This window comes from Bos taurus, chromosome 18, assembly GCF_002263795.3.
Source record: "Bos taurus isolate L1 Dominette 01449 registration number 42190680 breed Hereford chromosome 18, ARS-UCD2.0, whole genome shotgun sequence".
In the NCBI taxonomy this organism is placed as follows: domain Eukaryota; kingdom Metazoa; phylum Chordata; class Mammalia; order Artiodactyla; family Bovidae; genus Bos; species Bos taurus.
In genome coordinates, this window is record NC_037345.1 from 36916505 (window position 1) to 36938570 (window position 22066).

At 41.8% G+C, this 22066-nt stretch overlaps 1 protein-coding gene across 4 annotated transcripts in view; it reads left to right on the forward strand.

Annotated features, from left to right (window-relative positions):
* WWP2 (WW domain containing E3 ubiquitin protein ligase 2) overlaps positions 1-22066 on the forward strand; it is a 144831-nt gene that overhangs the window by 90549 nt on the left and 32216 nt on the right. For all 4 annotated transcript variants that reach the window (XM_059876647.1, XM_005218541.3, NM_001083414.2 and 1 more), the window contains one exon: positions 8598-8808. In XM_059876647.1, coding sequence (XP_059732630.1) covers positions 8598-8808 — 211 coding nt within the window. The remainder of the gene's footprint in view (positions 1-8597; positions 8809-22066) is intronic.

The following is a 22066-nucleotide window of genomic DNA, read 5'->3' on the forward strand; positions in this document are numbered from 1 at the left end:
GTAATTTCAACTTTTGCTTCCATAGTGAAAAGATTCTCTCTTGTCTCTAGATGGAATAAATATTTTCTTCTGTTTTACTTTTTTTTTTCATGTTAAACTATCCCACCACAAATTATAGTGGCATATCTGTATATGCACATGTATGTAGACATTCATATTATGTGTATAATGAGGGCTGAGTTTCAATTAATTTTTCCCTGTAGCGAGATCCTATTATCCTATGAACATTAGTTGCTTTTTTTTTTAATTGTGGTGATACTTTGTGTTTATCACTTACTATATTCTTATATTCTTACTTTCTTATATTCCTATATGCAGTGAGTATTCATTTCTGGACTCTTTACTTATCCTGTTTATTTGTGATTTCGATTATCGACATTTTTTTTAATGCCTGGAAAGGCTGGTCCCATCTTATTGCTTTTTCTCCATGATATGCTTTGATAGCTTATATATTTTCAAAACAAATTTCAGACTTGGAATGCTTAGGAAGTTGAAAAAAATATGAAAGTGTAACTCGCTCAGTCATGTCCGATTCTTTTGCAGTCTCCATGGGGACTGTAGCCTGCCAAGGAAGCCTTTAAAAAATTGGTGGAAGGTAAATGGAAATTGTTTGAATCTGTGTACTGACCAAGGAAAGATGGAACTTTCCCATCAGGTGACATAGTATGACTTTATCCATTTTCAAGTTTTCCTTTTTTCCATCTAATTTAATGCTTTCTTTATATAATCCTCACCCACCGCCATGTCATGCTAGTTATGAACTGTTTTTCTGGTTTTGGTTGGTCTCGTAAAGCGCTCAGTTGATCAGTTGCATTGGAAGGCATTTCTTGGGTTTCACGGTGAGACATACTGACTGCTTTACCGTGTGTCATATGTTATGAGCTGGTCTTCCTTTTAAAAAGCTTCCATTGTTGGCAGGCGCCTTTTCCACACCCGAGTGAGGGGGCTGAAAAGATGTGTGTGTACAGTGAGAGTCTGTGCTGCACCACACACACACCTAAAGATCTTGGAACACACAGTGAGCTGGCAGCGGGTCTAGGATTAAGCAGAGGAATTTCCAATTCCTGATCTCTTTTTGGCTAACTGTGACTAGAGTATGTCTGAGCCCTCAATGAATATCTGATTCATAAAGTTACAGTGTTTAACCAGCATCACAGAGGGAACTTTGTGAAACACCCAGAGTTGCAGGAATCAGGCATTTTGCCTCCTTACCCCACTTACCCTCTCATCTCGGGACCCAGCTTTTCTTCCCATACATGAGAGCCATCTAAGCCATCTCTGTTTCTCTTTCCCCCAACCCCTTCCATTGTGTTTGTTTAGTGGTCTTCTGGGTTTGAGTGCTGATTCTGCTACTTGCTTGTCACCTCTCTAAATGGTACTTCTGGGAGCCTCTGTTTTACCTTCAGTAAAATGGGGATAATACCACTTTCCTTATGGGATTACTAGGAAGAAAACTGAGCTCATGAGAATAAACTTGTGAAAAGCAGCATGGGATCCTGGATTAGATCTTGGAATAGTAAAAGGACATTAGTGGAAAAGCTGTGAAACCTAGATAAAGTCTGGGATTTAATGAATAGTAATGTACTAATGTTATTTTTTTTTAGCTTTGGCAAATGTGCCATAGTTAAGCAAGGTAGTAATATTATATAGCATGGATGAAGGGCATGCTATCTTTGTACTGTGTTTGCAACTTTTCTATAAATTTGCAGTTATTCCCAAATTTAAAAATTTTAAAAAGAACCTGCTTTGCAATGATAGTGTTATCCAAATGTGAGGCACATTTATTTCAGATATCGTTTGCTAGATTATTAGGCCTATTAAATAAGTATTTGTTCAATGAACGTTTGTCAAATGACATTTTACTAAGTGCTATGACAGTGTAAAGAAATATAAAATGAGCCTCTGCTCTATAGTCTGTTTCAGGGAAAGAAGCTGAAAAGACACAGTCTGCCAAGTGCTAACACAGTAGATGTCACAGGGGCTGTGTGGTTGAGAAGCTGAGACCACAGGTACTGTGGGCTCTGCAGAGGGACCCGTCTGGGCTGAAGCAGTAGGAGGAGCCTGTAAAGAAGAGGGGCTGAGGTGAGAGAGGGATGGAGGCAAGGACATAGGAGGTAGAGACTAAAAGCAGCAAAAAACAAAGGAAAACAAGATTTCCCTCATTGTCAAGAAGAATAAGTGTTTTGGGACAGATAAGTTGTGCACATCAAATAATTAGGATTAAGAACACTGGCTATATTGAATAGAGCTTAAAAGTAACATACAGCATTTCTCTAAGGGCTGGTGAAATTGTTACTCCTCGTCTTTGACAATCCAGTTTTTCTCTCTACGTTAAGTCGTGGCTCAAGGATCGTGCTCTGTCACTGTTTTACCAGGGTGACCATGGGGCAGTAACTGAATGTCTGAAATTTGGTTTCTCCTGACTATAAGCTGCGATGGGGTGGATTTAATTCTGAAATTTCAAGTCCTTATGTTCTAAGAACATGTGTATATATACAGGCACACCTTATCTTATCACTCTTTGTTTTATTATGCTTCATTTGTTGTTTAGTTGCCAAGCTGTGTCCGAATCTGTGTGACCCCATGGACAGTAGCCTGCCGGGCTCTGTCTATGGGATTTCCTAGGCAAGAATAGTAGAAATGGGCTGCCATTTCCTTCTCTAGGGGATCCTCCTGACCCAGGGATGGAACCCATGTCTCCTGCATCTCCTGCTTGGCAGGCGGATTCTTTACCACTGAGCCACCAGGGAAGCCCATTGTACTTCACAGATAATTAAAAAAAAATTTTTTTAAAGCAAATTGAGGGTTTGTGGCAATGCTGCCTCAAGCAAATCTGTGGCACCATTTTTCCAACAGCATATGCTCACTTCGTTTCTCTGTCATATTTTGATAATTCTTGCAATATTTCAAACCCTCTACCAGCAAAAGAGTTGATGGTTAGCATTTTAGCAATAAAGTGTACATTATATTTTAAGACATAATACTATTGTACACTTCATAGAATATAGTATAATGTGCTGCTGCTGCTGCTAAGTCGCTTCAGTTGTGTCCAACTCTGTGCGACCCCACAGATGGCAGCCCACCAGGCTCCCCCGTCCCTGGGATTCTCCAGGCAAGAACACTGGAGTGGGGTGCCATTTCCTTCTCCAATGCATGAAAGTGAAAAGTCAAAGTGAAGTCACTCAGTAAGTGTCTGACGCTTCGTGACCCCATGGACTACAGCCTACCAGGCTCCTCCCTCCATGGGATTTTCCAGGCAAGAGTACTGGAGTGGGTTGCATTGCCTTCTCCATAGTATAGTGTAAATGTAACTTATATGCCCTTGGCAAGCAATTGTGTGACTTGCTTTATCATGATATTTGCTTTATTGTGGTAATCTGGAATCACACCTGCAATAACTGATGTATGTCTGTACATACACACACACACAGTTTTTTTGAGAGCAGAGAGGATAAGCATGGACGAGTAAAGTTTCAATGCTAGGATATCTGGCTTTCATATTTTGTCTCCAATCCAAACTTGAGATAGCACAAAACTCTTAAACAGATGAATGACTCTGGTAAATCACAGGCTCTCGGATAGCTCTGTGCACAGACTCAGTCCTGGTGGGAACCCTTGTAACTAGATTTGCAGCTGCACAAATGGTCAAATCCAAATAGTATTGACTGGACAGTCTTTTCCACTGGCATGCCCCAAGGCTCTGGTTTTATTCTTTTCCTGGTTGACAATTTCATCATAATTTTTTAATAGGCAGTACATACATGTTGTCAACACTTTATACAAAAGTAAAAAAGCTTAAACAGTGTAAAGAAAGTCTCTTTCCTGTTCTCGTCCTCCAGCCTCCCCTTCCCTCCCTAGAGCAGTCCCTGTTCTGTTTCTTATAATTCTTTCCAATTTGAATATACAAGCATGTCCATATATATTATTTGAACGTATACACATAAATGTTAGCACAATATACCTGCTGTTCTTCACTTTCCCACTTAAATCATCTTAGAATTTTTTCCGAAAAACTTGAAACTGACTTGAAAATCTTTGCCCCTTCTATCTCCTGTTAACCCCAAAGAAGGAAACAGTTTTAGTTCCAATAAGAACAGTAATCACAGCAGATTGAAATGCTTTTTGTTGTTCAGTTGCTGAGTTGTGTCCGACTCTTTGTGACCCCATGGATGGCCGCACACCAGGCTTCCTTGTCTATCGCCATCTCCCAGAGCTTGCTCAAACTCATGTCCATTGAGTCAGTGATACCATCAAACCATCTCGTGCTCTGTTAGCCCCTTCTCCTGCCTTCAATCTTTCCCAGCATGAATGAAATACTTGAAACATATTTAAATCCAAGAATTCATAATGATTTTTAAACAATAAAATTTCACTTTTTTGGGAGGATGTGAGAGTATCAGCTCATTCTTCTGAAAACTGGTAAATGAAAGACCAACTTTTTCCTTCTTTTTCTTCACAAACTGAACCTTGAGGTAGCCAAATAGTTTAAAAAAACACATTTATTGGTTTATTTTTGGCTGTGCTGGGTCTTCACTGCTCTAGTTGCAGAGAGCAGGGGCTCCTCTCTAGTTGTGGTGCTTGGGCTTCTCGTTGCAGTGGCTTCTCTTGTTGCAAAGTGTGGACTCTAGCATGGGCAGGCTTCAGTAGTTGCAGTGTGCAGGTTTGTTGCCCTGTGGCATCACCAGGGATCGAATTGGTGTCCACTGCACAGCAAGGTAAGGCAATGGCACCCCACTCCAGTACTCTTGCCTGGAAAGTCCCATGGATGGAGGAGCCTGGTGGACTGCAGTCCATGGGGTTGTGAAGAGTCAGACACAACTGAGCGACTTCCCTTTCACTTTTCACTTTCATGCATTGGAGAAGGAAATGGCAACCCACTCCAGTGTTCTTGCCTGGAGAATCCCAGGGATGGTGGAGCCTGGTGGACTGCCGTCTATGAGGTCGCACAGAGTCGGACACGACTGAAGCAACTTAGCAGCAGCAGCAGCACAGCAAGGTGGATTGTTTTTTTTTTTTTTTTTTTTTAGCAAGGTGGATTCTTAACCACCAGGGAAGTCCACCAAATAGTTGATAGGTGAAATTCCTCTTTAGAGGAATGATAGATTATTACTGCTTTGCAGTCCCTCACCAATTAGTGGATTCAGGCAATAATCATCAATGGCTGCTACCATTGCAGGAGAGACACCAGACATTCTGTGTCTCCTGATGGGAGTACTTCATATGTATGGGGTAATTTGTATTTCCTTCACTGTGAAGTGCCTCTGTGCATTTTTTTTTTCCTTGTTGATTTGTAGAAGCTTTTTTCATATCAAAGAAATTAGCCACTAGTCTGTAATATGAGTTGATAATGATCTTTCCAAGTTCATTGTTTTCTCTTTTAATTTTGCTTTTGCCTTTTTTTTTTTTTTTGCCATTTCAATTAAAAAATGAATATAGTTGAATTCATCAATCTTTTATGACTTTTAGATTTTGGGGGGTCATTTTGTTAATTAATTAATTTATTTTTGGCCATGTCTTATGGCTTGTGGGATCCAAGTTCCCTGACCAGTGGAAGCACAGAGTATGACTTTTATTGATAGATTTTGTATGCTACCTTAAACACTCTTTTCTGCTTTGAGATTATAAAAGTATTCTCCTCTATGTTCTTTTAGTTCCTTCATGGTTTCCTCTTTATGTCAAAATCTCTGGTCTATCTGGAGTTGATTTTGATGCAAGGAGTGAAATAGGGATGTAACTCAGTTTTTGTCTAGTACACTACCCACTTGCCATAGTACAGTTTACTGAACAGTCTGTCTTTTCTGTAGGAATTTAAAATGTCACCTTTGTCATATACTGAATTACTTAATTCGAGTGTGTATTTAATTCTGTTTCTGAACTTTCTTGTTTATTTAATCGACACCTGTCTATTCATGTATCAGTGCACATTGTTTTAGCTGTTGAAACTTTATAGTATGTGTTAGCTAATACTTTGGAGAACACCCCTGCCCCTACTTCCTCATACACGCAAGACTCTTCATGTCTAGAATGTTTACGGCTATTCTTCTGTGTTTAGTTTTCCATATAAATTATTGAATAAATGTATTTGGTTCTCAAAAACGTCATGGTTTTTTAAATTGAAATTGAGTAAAATTTATATATTTTGTGTAAAGAGACTTGCCATCTGTTGTGTTTTACTAACTCAACCAAGATGCTGGGAATATAAATAAAAATTCTTGCATTTATTTTGGGGAAACATCAGTTGCACAAAATAAAGTTGTTTATTAACTAATTTACTCTGCATGTCAGACAATATTTAATATATTGGAGAGAAAGCAGATTATTTAAATTAATCACAGGTGGTTCCTAGGCTCTTTGCTGTTTGTTAAGATCAAGCTTGGCATCATGTCATGTGAAGAAATTATAGTTTCAGCTGACAACCAATCTTACATTAGCCGACAGGATCATGTGGTTGCTTCTGAGTTATTATAATCCTGGGTCACATCAGAGGATGTGCAGAGAGGGAGAAGTAGTCTGTAGCAAGTGAGTGGTTCAGGCTCTGAAGGCAGACAGCAGGGGTGCGAATTAGGTGCCCTATGACCTTGGAAGTTTATTTAACCTCTTTGAGCTTCAGTTTCCTCAACTGTAAAATGGGGTTGTGTATAAGGCTTAAATGAGATCATCTAAAAGGCTTTGCACTTTGTCTGGTATATACTGGTGTTCTTTAAACATTGCTGTTATCATTTATATTGGAAATCTAACTCTGCTGGTCTGATATTATCTCATTTATTATGGTAAGTTTGTGATATCATTATTTAGAAATAAAGGCAATAGAAGATAACTAGAAAAGGGCAGCCAGGCCGTTAGAATAGGGCGTGACCTAGAGACATTAAAGAAATGGCAGGCCTTTCACTGGAACAGAGAAAGTGAATGAGAAACAGGGTGGCCAGATATTTATTCTGTATTGCTTGAGAGCATGGGAATTAAAACCATCTAGTGGAATTCAGTTTAGCATAAGGAAAGTCTTTCTGGTAGCTACTTCTGTTCAACAGTGGAATGGCTCTTTGGATGAGAGGGGAGTTTGCGGGAGAATGGATACATGTATATGTATGGCTGAGTCCTTTTGCTGTTCTATCAGCTACCTGAAACTATCACAGCATTGTTAATCAGCTATACCCCAATACAAATAAAAAGTTAAAGAAACAATGGAATGGCTCTATAGTGAGTTGTTTCTTAGAAGAAATGTTCAATTAGGATCTGGATGGCCACTGCTGCTGCTGCTACTAAGTCGCTTCAGTTGTGTCCAACTCTGTGCGACCCCATAGACGTCTGGCAGCCCACCAGGCTCCCCCATCCCTGGGATTCTCCAGGCAAGAACACTGGAGCGGGTTGCCATTTCCTTCTCCAGTGCATGAAAGTGAAAAGTGAAAGTGAAGTCGCTTAGTCGTGTCCGACTCTCAGCGACCCCATGGACTGCAGCCTACCAGGCTCCTCCATCCATGGGATTTTCCAGGCAAGAGTACTGGAGTGGGGTGCCATTGCCTTCTCCGGGATGGCCACTAGGAAACACCAAAAAGAGATTCTGAATTACCAAGATGAGGCTAAACCAAGGGGGTTTTCCTTTGGAATTCTAGTGTAAATGTACATATATGTTAGTCGCTCAGTCGTGTCCAACTCAATGCGACCTCATGGACTGTAACCCGCCAGGCTCCTCTTGTCCATGGGATTCTCCTGGCAAGAAGACTGGAGTGGATAGCCATTCCCTCCTCCAGAGGATCTTCCTAACCCAGGGATTGAACCCAGGTCTCCTGCATCGTCAGGTGGATTCTTTACTGTCTGAGCCCCCAGGGAAGCCCAAATCACGTATGTGGAAAATTCTTTGTATATTTATGGCTTATCCATTTTCAAAGAATTTTAAATGTTTCAGACCATGTTTGGTTCCTTTCTGAGTGAGAGGATATTGCAGTGCCTTGGGGTCCTTGTGAACATGAGTAATCATCAAAGACCTGGAGAAATGAGGAGACTCAGGAATCAGCTCATTTCACTTCTATCTTTGTCTGTTGTTCCCTTGGATGCCATCTTTTCTGTGTAGGCTGTTAATCTTTGCTCCTCACTTTGAGTATGTATCTTTAAAAGAACAAGCACGGTACTCAAAGTTTACTACCTCTTAGTGTGAATGGAGCTTTTTGAAAGAAGGTGATATTTATTTGTACCTAGCAGACAAGTGATAAGTTTAAAGAAAACCCTATAAACTTGACTTTGGCCTTGACTATGCTCCATGTATCACTAACACACTTCCCTGGTGCCTTACTTTCCCTGCTGCTTTTATTGCAATAAATGTAACCATAGTATGTTAGGAAATTTTAATAAAGTTATATGAAGGAGGTAATATTTAATAATCTATTTATTTCAGATCCATCTTCCATTTTTTTTTTTTTTTCTTGCAGGCTCTTACTGACTTACTGTCTTTTCTAGTATTATGTTCTGTAAAATCTTTTGCTGTCACTGGGTAACGTGTGTGGTACCCTTGTAGGTTCTGTGTTATACCACTAAGTGAGAAACCTGGTAAATGTGAACACGATGCTGAGCTGATCTCTAAAATACCATTTATGTATTTTCAGTGAATGACGAACCCACTGCAACCACTGATCCCGAAGAACCCTCTGTTGTTGGTGTGGCGTCCCCGCCTGTTGCAGTGTCCAGTGTGACCCCGAACCCCACCACTGCGGCTATCCCTGCCACGGCCACGCCAGCCGAAGGGGAGGAGCCCAGCACTTCGGGCACTCAGCAGTTCCCTGCAGCCGCCCAGGCCCCTGATGCTCTGCCTGCTGGGTGAGTAGCCTTCTGTCCCACCACAGCACCCCCCGACCCCCTAGAAAAAAACCAACTGGGGCTCCTTCACCAGGGCAGAAACAAGGTGGTTATTCATTACCTGGTGGCTAGAGTCCCTGGGGAGGCTGCCATGCATAGGAGCGAAGAAGGTGTGGAAGGACTGCTCGTTCTACATAAATCTTGAAAAAGACCTAAATCATCTGGGGCTGAATCAATGCTACCTTATACGGTGACTTGAAATGAACAGCTCGACTCAAAGAGTGTGGCTTTTATGGAACAAGGAGCTCATTTTGCCCTCCAGAATCACTGGGTTTGCCCAGCTCCTGCCTAGAAAACAGCTTTTCTCCCTTGCATTTTATCTCAATGGCCCATGGAGGACTTTAGGCCCTGAGTATTACTGTATGTTTTTCCATGGCTTGGGCTGATGTTAACGTGGACTCATAGTTTTCTTGCCCCACCTTTTGGTTCAGAATGAGATCCGATGCAAAAGGCCTTGGGTGATAGGAAGATGGCCCCAGTAGGCCAAAAGTGAGAGGAAATGAAGCGCAGGGACCTGGGAAACAAATAGATCTGGATTTGAATCCTAATTTGACCCTTTATGACCTTGCCCAGGTGACTTACCATCTAGGTAGGGTAGAGGTGATAATCATGCATAACTACCTCCCCAGGAATTTGTTGTTGTTCAGTCACTCAGTCATGTCTGACTCTTTGTGACCCTGTGAACTGCAGCATGCCAGGCTTCCCTGTCCTTCACCATATCCTGGAGTTTTCTCAAACTCACGTCCATTGAGTCAGTGATGCTATCCAACCATCTCATCCTCTGCTGCCCGCTTCTGCTCCTGCCCTCAATTTTTCCCATCATCAGGGTCTTTTCCAGTAAGTCAGCTCTTTGCATCAGATGGCCATGGTGTTGGAGCTTCAGCTTCAGCATCAGTCCTTCTAATGAATAGTCAGGATTGATTTCTTTAAGGGGCTCCAGTAAGACAGTGTATGTGAAGCCCTCACCCAATGGTGAGTGTTACACCTGGTGAATGATATTTCTGAAGTGGTTATGAAAGAATCATAGAAGAAGGGAATGGTTCTGAACTGGGAAACAGTCTTATCTCAGGGCTCCCAATCACTTGTCAGGGCCAATTCCATGCTGTCCCACCGCCCATCCTGGTTATCAGCTTGGAACCAGGGAAGCCCTTGTGATAAAAGGGAAGGATGGTATACTGATGTATAATACACCATACTGTTCTTCAGCCACTTTAGAAAACCCCATTGTCCAAACAAATAAAAAATCCTAAATCTGAAGGCATTTGGGATTTTTACCACTTACATCTCACATCCCTAGCATCTGGCACACAACTTACATTTCTTAACAAAACACAATGAACACATGAAAAATATCACAAATGGTTTTTAATCCCTCAGACCCATAGAGAATCAGGGGGTACTGAGAGGTGGCTCCAAAGTCTTCTGTGAAAATTATCATTTTGTGAAAAGATTTATAACTACTTGCTTGTGTGCAACTCCTTCCTACAGAGGTTTTTTTTTTTTTCCTCTTGTGTATGTGGTAAGGAATACTCGAAAGACTTTTGTTTGGTTTATAATTTGAAATCTGTATATAATTTGGGAGGAACAGAGTGGGATCATTTTGGCAGAGGGAGAGAAGATGGCCGCCCGGTGCCTCAGGAGCCTGTTTGCTTTCCGCTGAGCAAAGCCTGGAAGGAGGGCTTCCCTCCCGTGTGTCAGTCACAGGCAATTAGGGCTACTGGCTCAAGGCGTCTTTATGTAGGGCGTGTGTGAGGGTTACTGTTCTCCTGGATTGGGCCCTTCCTGTTTCCAGGCAGCTGGAAAACTCCAGGCCCTGAAAACACTCTTTATTCTGAGTCTGGCGGTCAGAGCAGCTCAGAGAAGCTGGTTTTCCTACTTGGCCTCCCACCCCAACCAGAGGCTGAACTGCTTCTCTTGGGTAGAGTTTGAACAGCATCTTCTCCCTGGAGCGTTTAGAATGCGATGGTAGGTCTGAGGAGGCTGCTTCCCACTTGAACATGAGTGGTGGTCCGGAGAAGGTCATTGAGACCCAGTCTTGGCCACCCAGAGGGGCTTCCAGGTGCCCACTGGGAGTTCTGGTACTTTGTGGGCTGTCTCGGGGCCTGGCGATTGCCACTGGCAGTGCTGAGTGCATGGCGGTGAAGCTGGCAGGCTTTCAGTTCTCTGCTCTGTGATGGCAAGCCAGAAAGGGCACACTTTCCACCCCGAGCCTCCCAAATCACAGCCCTGCCGTCTCCACCCTAGCAGCTTACTTACAAGTTTAGGAGATCCAGACAAGGTGGATCATCCCTCCCTTCTTGGTATCTTACATTCAGGAGTCAGGGGAACCACTTTTAATCTTTTAAATAAAATTCTGAACATAATGTTTCACCACCTAGAATGCCTCACTGGTTTCCTCTTGTCTTTAGGAGTCAGTTCTCAAATCCCTAATAAGACCTGAAAAAGCTCTGCAGGACAAGGCCTCATCTACCCTTCAAACCTTCCATGGAAGACACGCTTTGCTTTGCTCTCTAAGCTCTACCCATAATGACTTATTTTAGTTTGACAAGTATAGCACCCTTTCTCTGGGTTGGGGACTGTCATGCTGGTTACAACTCTGAAACCTTCCTCACCATTTTGTCCATTAATTTCTATCCATCTTCAAGTCTCAGATTAATCAGCACTTGCTCTGGGAATCCTTCCTCCATCCCCAGTAGACAAGGTCAGACTGCTCTGTGTATTGCAATTCTTCTCACACGCATAATTGCGTGTTCTACGTCCCTCTACCCAGCTGGGCTGTAAATGCCAAGATGGCAAGGAGCCTGGCACAAAGTCAGCTCCCAAGACATACTTGTAGTGCATTAATGAACCAGTTTTTTGAGGATTCCCCATGTGGCTTAGTGGTAAAGAATCGGCCTGCCAATGCAGGAGACGCAGAAGACATGGGTTCCATCCCTGGGTTGGGGAGATCCCCTGGAGGAGTCAGTGGCAACCCACTTCAGTATTCTTGCCTGGAAAATCCCATGGACAGAGGAGCCTGGTGGGCTTCAGTTGGTGGGGTTGCAAAAGAGTTGGATATGCCTGAACGACTGAGCAACAGCAATGAATCAGTTTAAATGCCATATATATATATATATTTTTTTTTTTTTTCCTCCACCTGGATGAATGTTTTCTGCTTCTTTGATGCCTCAAATAAAGAGGACCTATGACAGGAATTACATTTTCTTCCTAAGAGCAAGACCTTAATGGGTCCCTCACTAGGCTGTCTGGCTTTGGGTTCACGTATGACTCTCACAGGGTCGGGCTGCTCCTTCCTGCTCACTAGGGGTCTTCATGCCTGGGGAACACTGCAGAGCACGTTCCCCCCTTTGTGTGGCCTTTGTGAGCCACGCTAGACTGCTTTTTTTGAGACATCCAGCCGACTCTGTCTCTTTCCAGCCGTACCTTCTCAACTTCTTCATCTCCTTCACAGAGCAGTCAGGCACAGTTCACTTGGGGGTGCCAAGGGCTTATTTTTCCAGTTGCCACATGGCCTTTCTGAAACTTGCAGCAGATGCAACTGGTCATAAAGATGTCACATCCGCCTGTGTTTTAGTGACTGAAGGCCACCGAAACCTGGGCTGCCTCAATCCAAACAGAACACCCTTTATCCCTTTCCTGTCTCCCGGTCTCTAAACCCTCCTCCTGCCTTCTGTACCTTTTAATTTAATTAGCGAGAAAGGAGCCAATTGGAAGGGCGTGGCGCTTTCAGGCTGCTAACGCCTGTCAAGGGAAGGGGTGCCAGCCAGGCTCGAGAGACGTGTTGAGATAGTGGCCTGGGCGAAGGGCAGTGGGGAGGGAGGCCTGCTTTGATCAGCTGGCCCTGCATCTGGTTTTTATCAGCAGGGAGCCCACTTTGGGGACCAAATGCTCATTAACAGACCGTGTGTACATGGCTTAGATAAACTCCAAGTGCGTCTCGGGCCCCGCCGCTCGCCCAGGCCCTTGCGCACAGAGGCACATTATTCCAGCCTGGCAGCCCGCGCCGCGCTGTGGTTCCTTACATAAGGGAGGCCGTTGTATTTGGACTCTGCCGGCTTACCTCAGCGCTGCCATTTCACACCATCCCTCTCCTCCCGCAGTCATTGGCTGCCCTGGCTGTTTCCTGCCTCAGAGGAGAATTAGTTGAGGAGGGTGTACTTTGGGTCTGTTGGATTTGCCATCTCCCCCTACGCCCAGGTCCAATTCTGCAGACCTAGAGGTCCTTTCTCCAGGTGGTCCTTGACACACTATCAAGGGTGACAACCTGGTAAGAGTTCTTTGATGTTTTCTTCCTGGAGACACTTTAAGAGACATTGGAATTTGCAGCTTCTCTGCTAAGTTATAAACCAGCTGCTCCCATTGAATTTCATTCCAAACTCAATTTTGTCGCTAGCCAAAGATCCTTACCCAAGGAGTTTTAAAACAGTGCTTTTCAAACTGTCTGTGAAAAACTAGTCCTTTTTTTTCCCTCACTGTTTTTGTTTGTTTTGATTTTTTTTCAGTCTCTTATGAACTCTTACTTCGGTCCTCTATTTAATGAAACAGATCTACAGATCATGTATTTGGATGTTGTGGCAATGTCAAATTGGTACAAAAGTTTCTAAAAGCCTACAAACTTCTGAACTTTTCTGGTCACTGAACAGTAACAGTGTGAGCCATGGACCATAGTTTGAGTAGCAAAGGATTAAAGGATTATACTGGAGAGTCTGTGCCTTTGTGCTAAGTAGTATGGTTTAGTTCTTGACTCTGCAAGGATTATTACATGCTTAGGTAATGCCAGATAGTACATGTTACTGGCTTCCTCCTCCTCATCTCAGAATGAAATCCTTGTTTCCAAAGATCCTACTGTGTCAGGGCTGGCCCATGAGAAGTTCTCCCCCTGCTCTATGTATGTTTTCGTGTGTAACTAGGAATTTTCATTTTACTACTCTTTCTTGAGAGCTCCTCAGGAGCTGGTGTTACTGTGTCCTCCATTTCTGTGTTCCCAGCGCCGAGCATAGTACTTGGCTTCTAGAGAGATGGAGTGAGAAGTGGTTGTTGAAAGACTAGATAAGTATTTTCATTCTCAATAGCTGTTACAATTTTTTATAGTTTTTTTTTTTTTTTTTGAAAAATTGGGAAAATAGAAGAAACAGAACAACACTAACAGACACCCACCTAGATATAACTATTGGCACGTTTCACGCACCTTGTATCTCTTTTCGCCTGATCATTAGCAATAGTTAACACATGTTAAAAGCTTCCAGCATTCTGGGAGTGCTAGGTTTCATAGGTGGGTTATTTCAGTCTTCATGGCACTCTGTAGTAGCTGCTACGCTACTTTTACCCTTGTTTTGCAAATGAGGAAACCTTAAGTGGTTTGCCCAAGACCACATGTACAGACATGTACATGTAAACATTAAACACAAATCTACCAAAATTTAATAATCTTAGGGCATGTGCTTTTAAATTTTATTGTTTTAATTGTAAAATATTTTAAGCATGCAAATAAGAATAGAAAGTAATATAAGAAATACCTGTGGGCTCCCCAACTCAGTCTTATCAAACTTTAGCATTATGCTGCATTTAGTATAAACCTCCTCCTCCTTACCTTGATTTTTAACCTCTTTATGAAGGAGACATTATAAAAAAATAAAGTTGAAAGTCCCTGTGAATGCCTCCTCGATCCCATTCCCTATATACAGAGATACATGGAACTGGGGACATTCATTTCAACTGCTCTATGGTATTCTGTTGTATGAATAGGTAAAATTTTATTTGTTATAATTAAAATTTATATTTACCATGTATGTGATAGATATATAAATATAAAATAACATTTTATGTTTGTGTTTGTTTATATTGTAATTACCTCTCTGCCTTTATTAACAGTGCTACAATGAAGTGTTTTCTGTGCATGCCTTTTTGTGTGCATGTTTGTTTCTTTAGGGCAAGCACTCAAACTGGAATTTCTTCTTTGTAGGAGGATGAAGGTTTTTGCTTCTAGTAGATGCTGTCAAATTGCTTTTTGAGTCAGTTCACCAATTCACACTCCCATGAGCATATATAAGCATTCTTGCTAAAGCAAAATTGTCAGATAGTTTTCACTTTGGCCAGTCTGAGGGATGTGAATGGGATGTCTCGTGCTGGTTTACTTTGAATTTTCTTCATTATCCTTGAGATTAAACCGCTTTTTATATTTTTTAAAAATTTGGCTTTTGAGTTTCTTTTCTTGTGAATTATCTGTTCATGTATTCCTGTCAATTTTTCTATTTGGCTATCTGTTGTTATAATCTGCAGGATTTCTTAATATGTGCTGGGTACCAGTTGCCTCTCAGTTATGTGCATTGCAAATATTTTCTGTGGCTTGTCTTTAAACATTTTTGTGTTGCTTTTTATTGTACAGGAGTTCAGATTTTAAGTAGTCAAGTGTGTTCATCTTTTTCACGTGCCTTTTGTGTCTTGTCTGAAATACTTCCTTACTCTGATTATGCAAAAATTTTGCATGCATACATGACTCCCCCTGACCCCCATGTTTTGTAGATTCTGATATGTATAGTATTTCACATTTAATTTCTTTAAAATCAAGGTGTGATTTACAAGCATTAGAATGTTATAGTTTAATTGGCAGAGTTTTTTGGGTTTTTTTTCTTCCTTGGTGATATGTTAAAAATCTTATAATTGGTGGCATTTTAGATTTAATGAACAATAGTGTATTTTTATTGGAGAAGGAAATGGCAACCCACTCCAGTGTTCTTGCCTGGAGAATCCCAGGGATGGAAGAGCCTGGTAGGCCGCTGTCTCTGGGGTCGCACAGAGTCGGACACGACTGAAGTGATTTAGCAGCAGCAGCAGCCATGTACTTTTATAATTTTTAAACAATATTTTGTTTATCTTATGCATGTTATTTTTTCCACTCAGCATATTGTAAATAATATTTTAAATGACTGAATATTCATTATAGAATTAACATAATTTACTAATTTTCCATTTTAAAGCATTTAGGTTTTTTCCAGTTTTTCTGTAACATGTTACAACATACTGTGACAGATACACTTACAGCTAAATCTTTGACACATAATTATTTCCTTAGGCTATATCTTCAAAGTAGAATTGCTGAATTAAAGGATGTTCATGTAGTAGAAGTTTTTAACCAAGTTGCAAAATTGCCCTTGGGAGCATATATATCCATTTTTGCTCCTATCAACTATGTCTTTTAAACACTTAAATTTTTTTTTAATTTAAATTTTTTTGGCCATGATATGCAGCCTGTAAGATCCTAGTTCCTTAGCCAGGAATTGAAGCGGCTCCCCCTGCACTGGAAGCATGGAGTCCTAATGAATGGACCACGAGGAAGTCCCCCACCAACTTTTTTTTTTTTACTGGAGAATAATTGTTTTGCATTGTTGTGGTGGTCTCTGCTTCCATAAAGTCGAATCAGTCATAATGATATATATCTCTCCTCTCTCTTGAGTCCCCTTACCCCCCACCCCCTCTGTTCTACCCTTCTAGGTCATCACAGCACTAGGCTGGGCTTCCTGTGTTATACAGCAGCTTCCCGATAGTTATCTGGTTTACACAATAGTGGATATATATCAGTGCTACTTTCTCAATGTGTCCTACACTCTCCAACAATTTTTTAAAGATGATTTTATTTATTTATTTTTGTCTGTACTGGATCTTCACTGCTGTTTGAGCTTTTCTCTAGCTGTGGTGAGTGGGGGCTACTTTCTAGTTGCAGTACGTGGGCTTCTCATTGCAGTGGCTTCTCCTGATGCGGAACACAGGCTCTCGGGCATGGAGGCTTCGGTGGTTGCAGCATGTAGGCTCAGTAGTTGTGACACCCGGGCTGTGGAGCACAGGCTCAATAGTTGTGACCCATGGGCTTAGTTGCTCCATGGCAAGTGGAATCTTCCCGGATCGGGGATTGAACCCTTGTCTCCTGTGTTGGCAGGTGGATTCTTTACCACTGAACGACCATGGAAGCCCTCTTCAACTATTTTTTAAGAGTGACTATTTTCCTACATTATCAAACTTATCTACAATTTTTAAAATCTGAAAATTTGATTTTAAAAAAAGTTTTTATTTTTTTAGTAGACACAATCTCTAGGACTTGTCTGTAGAAGATGCATCTCTGTGAAAGCATATCTTTTAATGTTGCCATCTTCCATTGAAGGGCTTTGTGGACTTTTCCAAGGCAAAAAAAAAAAAAAAAGGGATGGTTGAAAAAGGAGGAGAAAAACAGACCTTAATTCAGAGTCCTCAGTAGCTACTACTGTGCCCCACTATGCTTAGAGGGCATAAAGTGCTGGTTGTTGATAGTTTTAAAAAGGGGGTTAGTGTGCTTGGATTTAAAGGAAAGCTCAGTGTTTCAAGAAGGATTCTGGGGGGAAAGTCGGAGTTTAACATACTTCTTACCCAGTTTATAGAGGACCTCCTGAAGCAATGAAAACAGTGGCGAGGAGATGTGTTCCATTGCACACAGATTTTTGACTCATAATACAGTCTGACAGTGTCCCTACAGAGGAAATAAATCTTATGGTTCACCCAGGAAGTGGCCAGAGCTTGGGGAATAAATGGGATTTGGTTCAGAGTTTAAATTTATTATAGGATCATAACGTAAGAAAATATGAATTTCTCGTAATGTTTGCCTGAGGGAAGTTGAATCTCTACATAGGCAACTTTAAGAATACCTGAATACTTTCAGTATATTTTTCTGAAGTTTAGTTTGTGTCTAAGTAAACCAGCAAGGCATCTTTTGTTTACTGGTACCTAAGTATTCTGGTAGGACTTTGTTTGCTGATGAAGAGAGTGTATTTTGAATGAGAGTCAGCTTCACTAATGCCCAGTGCTTGTGTTAATAAAATTTATTAACAAATTATAAATAATACAAGTTTATAATGCTCTTAGTAAGAATTTGTGATTCATCTCTGATCTTAAACCAAAATACTTGGACTGTCTCATTTAAATTCCTTCTCAATTTAATTTGACTCTTGGTGAAACTGTGATTCTGTCCAAACTTACGGGAATCTGACCAAGATGTGTGTTAATCAGGATGGTTGAATATACACTGTAACGGCAAGTAACTGAGAACTGATTACCTGAAGACCTTTTAGGAAACTTTCCACAAGAAAATGTGGTTCAGGTAACCAGACAATTTCCTTTCAGATAACATAGAAATGATTGCATGCCATCCTAATAATGAAATTGAGATATTCTGCCTTTACCTTTTCAATAAGGATGGTGGTTTGGGGCAGAACTGGGGCATGGAAGAGATACAACTTGTTATTAATACCAAACACAAGGTCGTGTGTTTGATGCTCAGTGAGGCCAGACAATACCTAAATGCTGTGGTTTGGAGGGCAGAGAAAGGTTTATTGCAGAACCATACAAGAAGATGGGTGGCTTGTGCCCCCTAAAATCCCAAACTCCCCAAAGGGTTTCAGCAAAGCACTTCCAAAGGCAAGATGAGGAAAGGACGTGGTTAGTTGTTGCAGACTTCTTGGTGTTGAATCCTTTGTTCTTGCAGCTGTCCATGTAGGTCAGGTCACGATGTTCCTATAAACCTCCAACAAGACAAATATTATTCTCTGTTCTGGAACTTTTTATATGAATGGACTCTTAAAGGTTGGAACCTTGAGAATGGGCTATCCTGTATATTTCAGACTATATGTAACATTCTTTTACAATAGGTGCAGAGCCAACATGACTAAGCACACAAAGTTTAAAGCAAGAGAAACAGATCTAATATGGAATCAGATGTGCTCTTCCCTATTACAAACTGAATAAAGGACAGTTAAAATCCATAGGAGCAAAGGGAATTTAGGTTTTTTAAAAAAGTACAGAGATTAATTGAAACTGAAGACTGTGTTTTAAATCCTTTCAAATAGAAAGACCCTGTGTAGTCCATGGTCCAACTGAATGTTACGCATTGAAGGCCAAGGAGCAATGTGTTGGGAAGGGACCGGAATCGAGCTTGGGCTTTTGAACACTGTTTCTGAGAGCATCAAAGAAAGCTATTCAGTGGGAGAGGATGTGACCCACGTGACCAGGATGCAGTATCGAGACCCATGGGTAGTTTCATTGAAAAGCCTTTTAATCTCAGCATGAAGAAGATGCTTATAAGGTTCAGAAACCTAACCCCTGCCAGGGATGCACTGATGAAAGGTCGCTGCCAGTATCACTTTCTTGGCATGGGGAGACCAAACCAAGACAGTCAGAAGGCTTAATCTATGTGGGTCAGCAGCTACAGAGGGGAGAGGAGAATCGGAAGGCTCATTTGATTGACGATAGAATCGACCGACTCTGCCACAGGAATGGAGGGGAGGGATTTGTATGAATTCTGAGGAGCCGTGCAGGTAGGGAGGAGTTGAGAGTTCTCTAGGAAGAGCAGCTAGGCCAGGTCACAGATCAGGGAGGACCCACATGGACATTTAATCCGAGCAGGAGTCCAATTTTAAAAGGAAGAATGTAGATATCAAAAAAAAAGAAAAAGAAAGGTAATGGAAGAAAGGTCTTATTCCTCTTGGTAAGTATTTTTCTAGCTAAGCCAATTGAGAGGGTTCATAGAAGGACACTGAGATTCACCGGGCAATAATAGTGCCTGAAAGAGAGCCTTTCATTTCTAAGGATCAACTGGGATCAAAGACAGGATAGACAGGTCTTGTCTAGGCTTGGGAGGAGCAGCCATAACTCTTGAATATAAGCAAAGAGGACTTCACGCCGATTTCCTTCCTGACAGTGCAGGAAGACCACTGTGTCAATTAAAGGCATTTACTTCATGGAATTTTAAGAACTGTCCCTTCTTCAAATGAAAATAGTAGTCAGTATAATAAAACCAAAGTTCTCTCCTTGCCTCACATGAAATAGAAAAGAAGCCAGAAGTTGAGACCACTTACGAGATGAAAGTTATAACAAAAGAATTGTTGAAATAAAGAAAAATGTGTTTTAGCACCTTTTCTCTCCAACTACAACACCACGTATTTTGTCTTTATTCAAGGGACAGCCCCACCCGCCTATTATGGTCAGTTTTCCAAACAGTGACTGCAAAATGAGCAAAGTTGTTTTATTGGGGCTTTTGTGCCACGAAATTGCCAAGGACAGGAAGGATAGAGCTAATTTCTTAGGAAATGCTGAGGAATTCTCGGCTCCTTAAATCTTTATTAGGAGCAAATGTTACGAAAGAGTGGTTTGCTACCCTTGCCTTGAGGAGCTTCCATATTTCAGGACTTATCCTTAAGCCAAATATCTTTCTCAAGACTTTCTTTATTTCCAAATTCAGATGAACAAAGAGAGTATCAAATTTGCTGCTTGATTACCAAGCAGACAGGAAGAATTTGGAGAGGTGGTGTGAAATCATTCTATGTTAGCCTCCTTTGTGGCTGAAAAGTCCCTACTTGATCCCCAGAGATGGGACACTAGCCTCTTGAAACTTGCAATATCTGTTACTCTTTTATCTTTAATTCAAAAGGGCATCGAGAGGGAGAAGAGCTTTAACTTGGCCCTGTGTGTCTTTTCACCTGATCACTTTTGCCAGAAGATTCTCCCCGCTGCTGCTGCTTCTTTTTTTTTTTTTAATTTGGCTATGCTGGGTCTTAGTTGCAGCACTCAGGGTCTATATTTACGGCATGGGGGATCTTTTAGTTCTGGCCTTTTAATAAAATACCAACTAAAGTGCATAGATCTTCCTTTTGCCAGAGCAGGGAGGAGCCAGGGCACTTGGGCCAGGTTACCAGTAACCGCTTCAGCCAGAAGCTGGAGTGGGAACATAATATAGTGTTAGTCACTCAGTCATGTCCAACTCTTTGCGACCCCATGGACTGTAGCTCACCAGGCTCTTCTGTCCATGGGTTTCTCCAGGCAAGAATACTGGAGTGGGTTGCCATTCCCTTCTCCAGGGCATCTTCCTGACCTGGGGATCAAACCTGGGTCTCCTGCTTTACAGGCAGATTCTTTACCATCTGAGCTACAGGGAAGCCCCAGGGAGCGGGAATACCCAGGAGAACAAGTGTCCTTGAGGGCATTTTAATCGTGTTTGTAGTACTCTGGTCCTCAAACCAGTAGTGGATCCCTTTTGAGAGGAGGGAATGTGGAACAAGCAGACCTCAGTGCTCCCGGGGGAAGCCTCCTAATGGTGCAAAGTGTGTAGCCTCTTCCTATAGATAATATCTGAGCAAGGGTTTCTGATTAAAAATGGAGCCTAGAAATGAATGAGGTGGATTTACTGTAATGTCTCCCCAGTCATGATCCTGCAGGGCTCCCTACCTAGACTCCTGTGCTAGAGAGAGCTGTTCATGTTGGGGTGGGTGGTGGAAAGGCACCTGGCACCTTGTCTGCTGGGTTGTGGGTTTCTTAAAAGTTCCACTTGCCCTTCCTTTCTTCCTTTCAGGGGTCCATGGTAAAACTCATAGGCTAGAGAGTCTGAGCTGAGTTTTATTTAGCCCCTCTGAGCCTCGGTTTCTTTGATGATGATGGCATGTCCCACCTTAAAGGATGGAGGCAGGACTGAATGAGGTAAAACAGGAGCCTGCAACTCATTGTGGATGCTCTGTGGGTGATGATTACCCCTTCCCATTTTTGCCTTGGAAACCTTGCATGTATTTCTATCTGAATTAGCCTCTGAGAGGCTCATCAGTGGTGTCCATTGATCAGATATGAGAAACGGTATCAAATAAAGATCATATCTATTTGAGTAGATACACCAGGCTTAGTGATAGAACTTAGGACATTTATTTCAGTATACAGTCAACTCTCTGCTATAACATATGTGTTCCTAGAAATCACCGCTGCCAAATCATGCAACAAAAACCACAGGGTTTATGGGAAGAAATGGGTTAAGGACACAACAGACAAAAATTTGTCAGTGACACACACACAAACAAGAAGGTAATAACACAGTGGCAGAGTTTTACACATGTTAAATGGTTGAGATGATAATACACAATAAAGACGCAGGGTTCCACGACAAGACCTGCAGTTTGCTTGTGGAAGCAGATGCCTGAGGATTAGAGCTTGTTGAGTGTTGTCTTAAAGTGGTACAAGAAGGGTTTTCTGAACTCAGACAGGAGTTGTAACACCAGATGTGGGTGAGTATGATATGTAACACGCTCCAAAGTGAGGTAGCATGTAGATGTGTGTGTTTTTTTGTGTTCCTACAATACGGGGTTCAGCCCAGGGAAGTCTTCTGTGTTCATAGTATGGTTAGAAGACAAATACATGCACAGCAAACGCAAAATTCACA